The sequence below is a fragment of the Humulus lupulus genome, chromosome 1 (assembly GCF_963169125.1).
Source record: "Humulus lupulus chromosome 1, drHumLupu1.1, whole genome shotgun sequence".
NCBI classification, from domain to species: Eukaryota; Viridiplantae; Streptophyta; class Magnoliopsida; order Rosales; family Cannabaceae; genus Humulus; species Humulus lupulus.
In genome coordinates, this window is record NC_084793.1 from 225681000 (window position 1) to 225692927 (window position 11928).

The following is an 11928-nucleotide window of genomic DNA, read 5'->3' on the forward strand; positions in this document are numbered from 1 at the left end:
CAGAATATAAAGCCCACTTTCCAAACATGCAATAAACAATTGTGATCCATTGAAAGAAATAGACATATTAGAACTTGTGAAAGTCATAACAAATTGTTCTAATTGCAACATGGAAACTGAAATTAAATTTCTACTAAAATCCGGAATAAAAAATACATCATAAAAAAATATTTATTTCCAAACTTCAGACGAGCTCTTCCTCTAGCTTGGACCGCAACGAATGCTCCGTTCCCAACTCTAAGCTTTAAGCCTTCTTTGTCCACTTCCTCCCACGATTCAAGAAGTTGTAAAGAGTTACATACATGGTTAGTAGATCCATAATCAATAATTCAGACGGATTTATCATTCTCTATAACACATGTTTCTAAGATAAATGAACTATAATTATTACCTTTGTTTTTTGCTGCTAGAAACTTGGGCAATCCTGTTTCCAATGCCCCTTCTCTTTGCAGTGAAAACATATACCTTTACCTTCTTTATTTTTCTTGTTCTTCCCCTTAGGCGTATGTGCATTTGGTTGTACACTCGTCTTTGCAGCCTTCGTAGTCTTGGGGTTGTTGTTTTGTCCACCTTTCCTCTTGTTTTCAGCTTTCAAAGATGAAGCTTGGTTAGCTTCAGCCTTAGCTGGATCAGCAGCAACAACAACAGTCTCATTTTGTCCTCCCTTACTAGGTCCACCCATGATAGGCTCAAAAATCTTAAGCTCGTTCATGAGTTGCGTCAGACCATAGTTGAGTTGATCACGAACGTGCGGACACAGTGCCTTTCGAGCATTCATGGTGTCATCACGTATGTGCGGAGACGGTGCTATCCAAGCATTTACGGTGCCATCACGAACGTGCGGACACGGTGCTCGTTCGGGGGATTCCTTAGTCATGACGAATTCAGAGTTGTCACAAATCAACTCTATGTTGATATTCAGCTTCCAATTCAGGAAGTTTTCTCCAGTGAGTTTCTCCATCGAGAAAGTTGAGAAGGGATGGGAGTAGACACAGACACTACTTAACTTAAAACTACAAATTATCAATAAAATAGAAATCAATCACATTTACTCAATAGAACTTCTATTCACACAGATTTCAAGTTATAGCACAACATATACCAAAAATATGTAAGATATGAGAAAAAATACCAAAAACAATCATATCTCTATTTCTTTAGGTTTTTAAATAATCTATGATATTCTTGTCCCGGTTGGCGAGAGTAAAATACACCACTAGTTAAATAAAGTTGTAAACTTATTTAATAATGGGCACCATTATTAACAACCTACTATTCGATCAAAATAAGAAAACAAAATCTCTTATTTTATGAACTAGACCCACGGTTTCGATAATCATAGATTTAGTCCTAGTAGTCACCGTAAGGGTGAGTCTAATAGAATTTGACCTATAATTATATATCTTTCGAAATTTAACCTTGTCAAAATAACTAATGAACACATTTCCGTAGGGGGACGAATCAAAGTGTCTCGAGGCCCCATTAAGTTATAGACTGTGTTAAACTAACGGTGGAGATCGAATATAATTCATAAAATAAGCTCATTATTTAAATTAAAACAAAAGTATTTTTTATTATTTATGTTTTGAAAATTAATGACTATGGTTCTTCAAAAAATTGTAAGATTAGAATTTTTTAAAACCAAAGTCCTATAATTTCTTATTAATTCTATTATTTTTTTCTATTTTCTATTCATTTTAAATAACAATAGTAATTATATAAAAAAAATATATAAATATATTAGAACTCGCAATAGCTTCCACACCATTGGAGATGGTGGAAATTTTTTCGATTAATGATGCTACAGAATCTATTTGAAGATTTATCGATTAATTTATACTTACTAATTTGTTAAAACTTTGATGTCTCTTTTTTCCTAACCACCTCCAACAATCTCAATATCACTCACACAACATAAGCATCCGATAACATCTAAAATATGATAGAAAAATAAGATGAAGATGTTAGAATATCAATAATTTAAAATAAAAACTTTATTGATTAACAAACATTAATATGTAGTATAATTTTGATTAGATGAGTTGTGAAACAAATAAGGTAAGGAATAATATTGAAATTAGTTAATCCTCATATTTTTTTTACTACTATGTTTGTGTAATGAAGTTGATATTGTAATTTACAATAATATAAACACATGTAGCTTCAATATATATATATATTGCTAAAGATAGAATCAAACTATGTACAAATAGTTTTATTATATCATTTTCTAGAATAAATATTTTTTTTATGAGTGAGTATTTTGAAATACTTCTTTGTAAACAATATTTTTTATTAAGGTTGGGTCTCCCACCTCATCATCAACATTTAGTATGATCAATCCTTCTCTTATGGTAACTCGGGACACAACAACATATAATTGACCGTGGGTGAATACTTGCTTAGGGAGGTACAAGCCAACATGTTTAAGAGATTTTCCTTGGCTTTTGTTGATTGTCATGGAAAAACATGGTTCCAACGGAAGTTGTCGTCTATTAAGATTGAATGGCCATCTTGATTCATTGGGAGACATGATAATTCTTGGAATTGTGACATTTTCACCAATATTTGTTCTAGAAATGATGTCCCCTCTAATGGACCATTTACCAAGACGCTTGATAATCAATCTTGTGCCATTGCATAGGCCTTCTGTTTGATTTAGATTTCTAAGGAGCATTACAGGAGCACCTTCCTTAAGTCGCATCTCATGATTAGGGATGCCATTAAATTTCAAATTATGCAAAAATTCAGCTGGATACAAAAGATCTTCATCATTTGTCTTTACACTTGCTTTGCATATACTGTTTGAGCTAAAATATGTTCTCCCTTCACCAGGTATAATATTCATAATCATCTCATTTAGTTCATAGACCATTTCGTTTTTTGGTGTTAGTATTGCTCTTTCTGTCAAATATGCAGAATCGTTGTACTTTTGTAAAAGTGATGGGTAGATAACTTCAACTATGGATTTCAGTGGATCTTGAGATGGATTTATGGCGATATCAGAAGGAAGCTTAATTAATTTTCTATCAATGTCATCATATAATGAACCATCTCCAATCTACAACATCCATTTGTCAAAAGAAGCTATTTTAGCAGCCTCAAAACCAGTCAAGCTTCAATTATAGAGCCTCATATTTTGGTTAAGCTCATATATTTTGAAAAATGGCCACAAATATGGTGATTTAAGAGAAGCATCAACATATTAGCTCTTGTACCTTTTGGGACAACTGGTAATATTTGTCGGAAATCACCACCACATACTATTGTAAGTCCTCGAAAAGGTTTGTTAGAGCTATTTTCAAACCTTGTTCTTAGAATATTTCTTAAGGTATTATCCAAAGATTCAAAGAAGAACTTATTTGCCATAGGTGCTTCATCCCAAATGATCAAAGAAGTTTTCACAAGAAGTCTAGCTAGTAGGGTGCCTTGTTGAATTTCACAAGTCAACTCTGCTGTAACATTCAAGGGAATATGAAATCGTGAATGAGTTGTCCTACCATTAGGCAATAACAAAGCAACTATGCCTGAAGTTGCTACAGGCAAGACTATTTTTTATTGTGATCTGAGCTTTGCAGTAATTGTATTCCATAAAAATGTTTTACCTGTACCACCATATCCATTGATAAAAAAAATAAATTGCCTTGTTCATTCTCTTCTGAATGTACTATTGCTTTATAAGCTGATTTTATGAAATTATAGGACTTTGGTTTTAAAAAATTGATCTCGGTCATAATCAAGCTCTTCATTAACCAATCTATTACCCGAGTCTCTTATCAAAGATGGATTAGGCAAGGGCATTCCATCTATATCTTTCAAACTTTTTCCCATCTTCATCATGATACTTTCAATCTCGAACAATGTGTATGCTTCAACTTGTTGTTCAGTTAACTTAAGATCATTCATTCTAAATCTCTTCCTTTGCGATGAAGTTATGTCTTCTGACAATGCAATATAATTAGATTTCCAAAGTTGTGATGCATCAGAAACCTGACAGTGAATGAGTATCATGACGAAAAGATGTCTTAAATCTTTTCCAGTTGCCCATATTGCAGCTTCAGTCAAGCAATCTATCCACTCTTTATAATCGTCTAACAATCCCAAAGCATAGCATGCACCTTTAAAATTAGGATATGTCACCCCATTTATTGTTCTAATACTTTCATAAGAAGTGCTTTCTTTGACAAAATTTAACAACTTTCTCAAATAGAAGCGTTCTCCAGTTGAAGGATGCACGAAGTAAATTCTTCCAATTGACAATCCATTTTTTCTCCTAGTCCATGTGTTTCTCCTTTGAATTCCAAACCCAACATATAGGGAAATACGAATAAGTTAGCTCTTGTGCATCATCATAATTCTTGTTTGCCTCCAACCATTGAGTGAACTTTGTTTTTTCTATTCCAGGTATGCAAACAACATTTTCAACACATTTGTTTTCTTCGAATATTACTGTGTGCTCTCCAGGTAAATGGAATGGTTATCTTTCAACTGCTGGCTGTTTGTAATGTATGTCAAATTGGAATATTCTCCAGCAAGCTTCAGTTGCTGAGATATATCTACAATCCAAATATGTTTTTATCTCATCTATTTCTTTGGCAGTGTCAATAGATTACATTGTTTCAGTAGTTCTGTCAGACCCTTTATGAAAATATTTGAAAAGGTATTTGACTGATCTAGAGTAATTGAAAACCTCGACATTAATATGTACATCAAATGTAACGCCCTGGTTACCTCAAGACCGTTACGGTGAACATTGAACCATGAATTTAACTCGCTAATCGAGTTCTTTGGTTAAAAACGTGCTTCTAGGTGTTATTAATATGTTAAGGTGGAAAACCAATCAAAAGGAAAGGATATGTTTTTTTAAAACATAAAACTGTTCATGGGCCCATCAAAACGTTTACAAGTTATTTACAACTCAAAATGGTCATTACAGTTTAAATTTACAACCCGCCGACCTAAGCGGAAAAAATAGGGTAAACCCCCTAGTTCCTCTGAGAACTCCTTGGTTGTGGTGGTCAAGCGGCCGCATATGTACACATCACCACCTAAGCTCTCCACTCAAGGCTGGGTGAGCTTTTCTTTCCCTTTACCTGCACCACATAGCACCCATGAGCCAAAGCCCAACAAGAAAACACAATAATGCATATAAATATTATCAAATGATTATCATTATAATCTTACAGAGCTTAAAGCTCTGAACAGATGAATGAGTATCACTTTGTGGTTACCTTAACCATGAAGGAGCTTATAGCTCTTATCAGATGAGTGATTTAACACTTGAGGTTCTGGTAAACCATACTGAGTGACTGACAAGCAAGTCACTAGCTTAAACAAATGAGAGACTGACGGGTAAGTCTCTAGCTTAACAGATGAGTGACTGATGGGTAAGTCGCTAGCTTAAACAGATGAGAGACTGATGGGTAAGTCTCACAGGGCTCAGCACCCATATCCATGTGACTAAACAGTCACTGGGCTCGCTGGCCCTGGCTCTAAATGACTAGCTCTTGGCTAGACAAGCGCTTATAATATTCATCGAACTTGAGGTCGGTCCGGCATCAATGCTCATTCGAGTCATTCAATGCAGATGTCGATTAGATATAATCTTTATTGGCTTGCGTTACACACGCTAAGGCTGTTCTTAACTTATGAGTCAATACCAAGTGACTAGTGCTCAGTATCTCTGTCGAACTTGACTAATGAGTCACAGCTTCACGGCTGATACTGGCACCATTGCCAATTCAGACTATTCAGTCAGTGCCATACACAAGTGAGCAAGGTTTGCTAAGCATTCAATATTCAATCCATGTCCACATTTAAATAGTCAACATGCCTCATGAATAACCATGCATGTCACATATGGGATGCAGTTTTCTTACCTCTTGTTCGAGCGAGAATTAGTATAAGAATGACCCTTGAGAATGATTGACCTTTTGATTCCTTAGCGGTTACCTAATCATAACCAATTACAACCTCCATTAATGAAAATCAACAATAATAGGGTCTTGACCTAAACCCCACTCTCGGGACCCTGAAATGTACCCACACGGTGAGTAGATTCGATCCCGGGCCTTAAGGATTGAAACCCCGAGCCAAAAACCCTTAAAAACACTCAAAACGGGATTCTGAAGGAACAGAGTAGTGCCCCAGCGCTCATCTCAGAACCAAAAACGCCCAAAGCCAACCCTGGGTAGCACTGTAGCGCCCCCTTGTGGGCGCTATAGCGCTACACCCAGCCTGTTTTGCCCCTGAATCCTCTCCCTTCGACTCTTCCATTTCCAACTTGATTTAAATGCTTCCAAACATCAAATTAAGTGCCAAATGAACCCAAAAACCATCCCCACATGTCCTAGGCCTCACAACCCCAAGAACCCTAGCCAAAAACTCCAAGCAAAGCCAATCAACCAACCTAGAAATCTCAACTAAAATCCATAACAAAAACAGAGAAAAGCAGAGATTTAATGGCTAGAATCTTACCTCAAGTTTAGATTATGATGCTCTTAAATGGGGGAACACACTCCCAAGCCCTCAAGACTTATTTCCCAAGCTTGGTTCCTCAAATTAAACTAAAAAATCCAAGAAGAAAAGGAGAGAAAATAGGTACAGGAGAAGTGTAATTGATGCTCTATTTTTCTTCAAACTTCCACAGCCTTCATGGCTTAAATCAATCCTAGGGGTGAAAAGACTAAAATACCCCTAGGTCAAATAAAGGTTTCTAAAGGCTCCCAATGACAAAACCGACCTTTTCCACCTATTTCGTTAATCATAATTAACACCCTCCAATTCCAGCTATTCTCGATATTCTCAATTACCAATAATTCATATCACGTTACCCTTTAATTCTTGGCAACGCCCAAATCTTCAAATTACCTCGAGACTCGCCTCGAGCCCCGAACTTAATCCTGTTATGACTAAACCGCTAATTTTCACTCATAGATCATCTCATGCCGAATGGCTCAAACAAATCCACATTATAATGTGGTCTCAACAATATGTCACCGACATGCATGAAAATATACAATTACGCCCTCAACGGGCCAAATTACCAAAACACCCCTGTAATGAAATGTGGACCCACATGCATGCATTTAACATCATATTATAATATAATTCACATAAACATGCATATAATCATTTAATGGCATAATAAAGCAATTATGGCCCTCCCGGCCTACTAATCCAGCCATTAGACTGCATTAGGGATTTTGGGGCATTACAACTATCCCCTCCTTACAGAAATTCCGTCCTTGAAAGTTACCTGAACAGCTCGGGATACTGACTCTGCATATCTGACTCCAGCTCCCAGGTCGCTTCCTCGACCTTGCTGTTCCTCCACAATACCTTAACCAAATGTATCGTCTTATTTCTGAGGACCTTTTCCTTTCTGTCAAGTATCTGGACTGGCTGCTCCTCAAAGGAGAGATCTGCCTCAAGCTCCAGATCTTCATAGCTCAAAATATGATTCACATCAGATCCATACCTCTGAAGAGTAGAAACATGAACACGTTATGCATGGCTGACAATGTTAGAGGCAAGGCCAACCTGTAAGCCACTTGACCAATCCTCTCCAGGATCTCAAATGGACCTACAAATCTAGGGCTCAGTTTGCCCTTCTTCCCAAACCTTCTCTCCCCTTTCCATGGTGAGACTCTAAGGAAGACATAGTCTCCCACTTGGAACTCCACGTTCCTTAGCTTGGGATCTGCATAGCTCTTCTGTCTACTCTGAGAAGCGAGCATCCGAGCTCTAATCTTCTCAATGGCCTCACTGGTCCTTTGAACTACCTCAGGACCCAAGTATCTCCTTTCACCTGTCTCATCCCAATGAATGAGAGATCTGCACTTCCTACCATACAACATCTCATAAGGTGCAACCCCAATGGTAGACTAATAACTGTTGTTGTAGGAAAACTCTATCAAAGGTAGATACTTACTCCAAGATCCACCAAAGTCCAGCACACATGCTCACAGCATGTCTTCCAATATCTAGATCGTCCACTCAGATTTCCCATCTATCTGAGGATGATATGCAGTACTGAACTACAATTGTGTTCCCATGGCCTTCTGTAAACTTCCCTAGAACTTAGAAGTAAAAGTAGGGTCATGATCTGACACGATCGACCTCGGCGCTCCATGAAGGTGCACGATCTCTCTCACATAGAGATCTACATACTGGTCAACTGTATAGGTAGTCCTCATTGGCAAGAAGTGAGATGACTTGGTGTAGCGATCCACTATCACCCAAATAGAATCATGCTGACCAACAGTCTTGGGTAATCCCACCACGAAATCCATCGTGATGTCCTCCCATTTCCACTCTGGGATATCCAGAGGCTGCAATAACCCTGCCGGCCTCTGATGCTCAACCTTGACCTGTTGACATGTCAAGGACTTAGCCACATATTCCACTACATCCCTCTTCATCCCCGGCCACCAATACAACAATCTTACATCCTGGTACATCTTCGTGGTGCCTGGATGCAAAGAGTAAGGTGTAGTATGAGATTCATCTAGAATCTCTTGCCTCAAAGAAGTGTCTAACAGAACACATATCCGCCCCTTGTATCTCAACAAGCCTAAATCAGACACTGTATAATTTCTGGATGCTTTAGTCAAAACATCTTCTCTGATCTTGATCAGCTATGGATCATTCAACTGACCCTCCTTGATTCTCTCCAACAGCATAGATTGTAGTGTAATATTGGCCAACTGGCCCACAACAACTCTATACCAGCTCTAGTCATATCATCAGCTAACTCTTTGGCTATCAACCTCGCACCATAAATCTGTCCTAGACCTTTCTGGCTTAAAGCATCAACTACCACGTTGGCTTTTCCTGGATGATACAAAATCTCACAGTCATAATCTTTTACTAACTCCAGCCAATGCCTTTGTCTCATATTTAGATTTTTCTAAGTGAAGAAGTATTTTAGGCTCTTGTGGTCTATATAGATCTCTCACCTTTCCCCATAAAGATAATGCCTCCATATCTTTCAAGCAAAGACCACAGCTGCCAACTCCAAATCATGAGTGGGATATCTCTTTTCATACTCCTTTAACTGACGAGAGGCATAAGCAATTACCTTCTATGACTGCATCAGAACACAGCCCAAACCTTTATGTGAAGCATCGCAATAAATAAAAAATTTCTCCTGATCTGTTGGAAGACTCAGAATCGGAGCTGTAATCAATCTCTGCTTCAATTCCTGAAAACTATTCTCACATTTGTCTGACCACACAAACTTCTGATTCTTGCGTGTTAGCTCAGTCAATGCAGTAGCAATCTTTGAGAACCCTTCCACAAAACGCCTATAATAACCTACCAATCCAAGGAAACTTCTAACCTCAGAAGCATTCTTTGGCCTTGGCCAATCTCTGACTGCCTCGATCTTCACTAGATCTACTTTAATCCCCTCCTTACTGACAATGTGCCCAAGAAAGGATACCTGAGATAACCAGAACTCACATTTCTTGAATTTCGCAAACAGTCTATGTTCCTTCAGTCGCTATAGAACCAACCTCAGATGTTGCCCATGCTCTGATTCAGACTGAGAATATACCAGGATATCATCGATGAAGACGATCACAAACTGGTCCAGATAATCCTTGAACACTCTATTCATCAGATCCATAAAAGCGGCAGGGGAATTAGTAAATCCAAAAGGCATGGCTAAGAGCTCATAATGCCCATACGTAGTACGAAAATCAGTCTTCGGTATGTCTCCCTCCTTGACCCTCAACTGATGATAATCATAACGAAGGTCGATCTTTGAGAATACTTTCTTACCTTGCAACTGATCGAACATATCATTTATCCTTGGCAAAGGATACTTGTTCTTGATTGTTAGCTTATTCAGTTGTTTGTAATTAATGCACATCCTCAGAGAACCATCTTTCTTCTTTACAAACAGAATTAGCGCTCCCCAAGGTGAAAAACTAGGTCTGATAAAACCCAAATCCAACAGCTCTTGCAACTGTACTTTCAATTCTTTCAACTCAGCTGGGGCCATTCTGTAAGGTGCTCTAGACACTGGCTCCATCCGTGGTGCCAGTTCTATCACGAACTCTATCTCTCTGTGTGGTGGCAACCCTGGCAAATCTTCTGGAAACACATCCAGGAGTTCATAGACTAATCTGGTCTCTTCTGGTCTCACTGGCATGACCTGAGTGGTGTCAACCACACTGGCTAAGAATCCAATGCAACCTCCTTGCAATAGATCCCTAGCCCTTAAAACAGAAATCATAGGTATGCGAGGTCCATGCACAGTACCAACAAACACAAAAGGATCCTCACCTTCAGGCTCAAAGGTGACCATCTTCCTTCTGCAATCAATGGTTGCCCCATACTTTACCAACCAATCCATACCCAATATCATGTCGAAGTCAGTCATAACCAACTCTATCAAATCCACTAACAACTCTTTGCCCTCCATTGTAACTGTCAAAGATCTGACCCATCTCCTGGATACCACTAATTCCCCAGTGGGTAACAAAGTTCCAAACCCCATAGCATAAAAATCACAGGGTCTACACAGTCTATCAATAATACTACTAGCAACAAAAGAATGTGTAGCACCAGAATCAATCAAAACATTATAAGGGGTTCCAGCACTAAGAATCTGACCTGTAACTACTGAGGAAGAAGCCTCATCTTCCGGTTGTGTCAATGCGAACACTCGAGCTGGGACCAAGCTATCCAATTTCTTGGGTTCTTCCTTTCTTGCCTTGGGGAAATCTTTCTTAAAATGACCCACTGCTCCACACAAAAATCAGGCCTTTGCCCTACACTCTCCCAAATGACGCCTCTTGCATCTAGGGCATTCAAGACGAGTCTTCCAGGCTTCACTACCACCTTGAAGACCCATTGAAAAACCACGAGGTCTCCAATCAGAACCTGAAAATGGGAAGGTGTTAGGAACCTTCCTCTTTTGCTCACTTGGGCCTCCACCCCTACTTGAACCCACAAAAGGAGAACCTGCTCTCCTAAACTCCTTTCTGACTGCATTATCTCGCCATATCTTGTACTCTACACTCTCAGCTGTGAGTGCCTTCTCAACCACCTGTGCATAGGTAGTAACCCCAGCCACAGTGGTAATACGAACATCACGGGCTAATCTAGGCTGTAGCCCCTGGAGAAATCTCTCCCTCCTGGTCCCATCAGTGGGTACCAGCTCCATGGAAAACTTTGCCAAACGATCAAACTTCAGGGCATACTCTGTCACTAACAAACCTCCTTGAAGTAACCTGATGAACTCTTCAGCTTTTGCCGCCATAATGGCATCATTATACTATTTCTCATTGAACAGAGTCTGAAACTCTTCCCAACTCAAGGCATTGATGTTTCTAGTCTGGGATATAACTTCCCATCGAATTCGGACATCCTCCTAAAACATATAAGTGGCACAGGCTACCCTCTCATTACTATTCACCCTCATGAAGTCCAGGATGGTGGTAATCATGCTCATCCACTGCTCAACTTTAGCAGGATCTGCACTGCCTTCAAAAACTAGAGGTTGCTGCTTTCTGAACCTTTCATAGAGAGGCTCCCATTTATTACCAACCTCAGGCAGTTGCTCAGCTACTGGCACCGATACAAGAGGTGCCTCAAATGCACTGGCCACTACAGGAGCTTGCTATTGTCTCAGGAGGCGGAGTTCTTCTCCCTGCCTCAACACTGTAGCATGCAGATCATTAAATAACCGCTGCCAGTTTGCAGGAGCTGGCTGTGGAATCTGTCCCTGGTCATTCTCTTGATCCTGATTATTATTATTCTGGCCTTGATCACTCTGGCCAGCTGACGTATCTGTCTGTCTTGGATTCATTCTTATCAACTTATAGCTTGATGAAATAATAGTCAATACGGCCAGTCGGGTAGTGATAACTAAACCTCTTGCCGCCTTACGGTCCAAGAACAAGCAGATAACTATCA

General features: G+C 39.2%; 1 protein-coding gene across 1 annotated transcript; it reads right to left on the reverse strand.

Moving 5' to 3' along the window:
• Positions 1–1905: 1905 nt before the first annotated feature.
• Positions 1906–11272, reverse strand: LOC133830234 (uncharacterized). Its single transcript, XM_062260170.1, has 6 exons — positions 11230–11272; positions 4451–4556; positions 3765–4291; positions 3265–3455; positions 2315–3061; positions 1906–1932 (listed from the first exon to the last, which is right to left on the reverse strand). The coding sequence occupies exons 1-6, from the start codon at positions 11270–11272 to the stop codon at positions 1906–1908; spliced, it is 1641 nt and encodes a 546-aa protein (XP_062116154.1).
• Between the last annotated feature and the right edge of the window lie 656 nt (positions 11273–11928).

Bases quoted from the DNA above. Each gene is read 5' to 3' on its own strand.
- LOC133830234 (XM_062260170.1), bottom strand. From the start codon at position 11,272: ATGGCGGCAAAAGCTGAAGAGTTCATCAGGTTACTTCAAGGAG. The intron at 4,292-4,450 runs GTAATATTCGAA...TGGAATTCAAAG, and splicing joins ATTTACCTGGAGAGCACACA to GAGAAACACATGGACTAGGA. The intron at 3,456-3,764 runs GTAATAGATTGG...TGAATGTTACAG, and splicing joins ATCTTTGATAAGAGACTCGG to CAGAGTTGACTTGTGAAATT.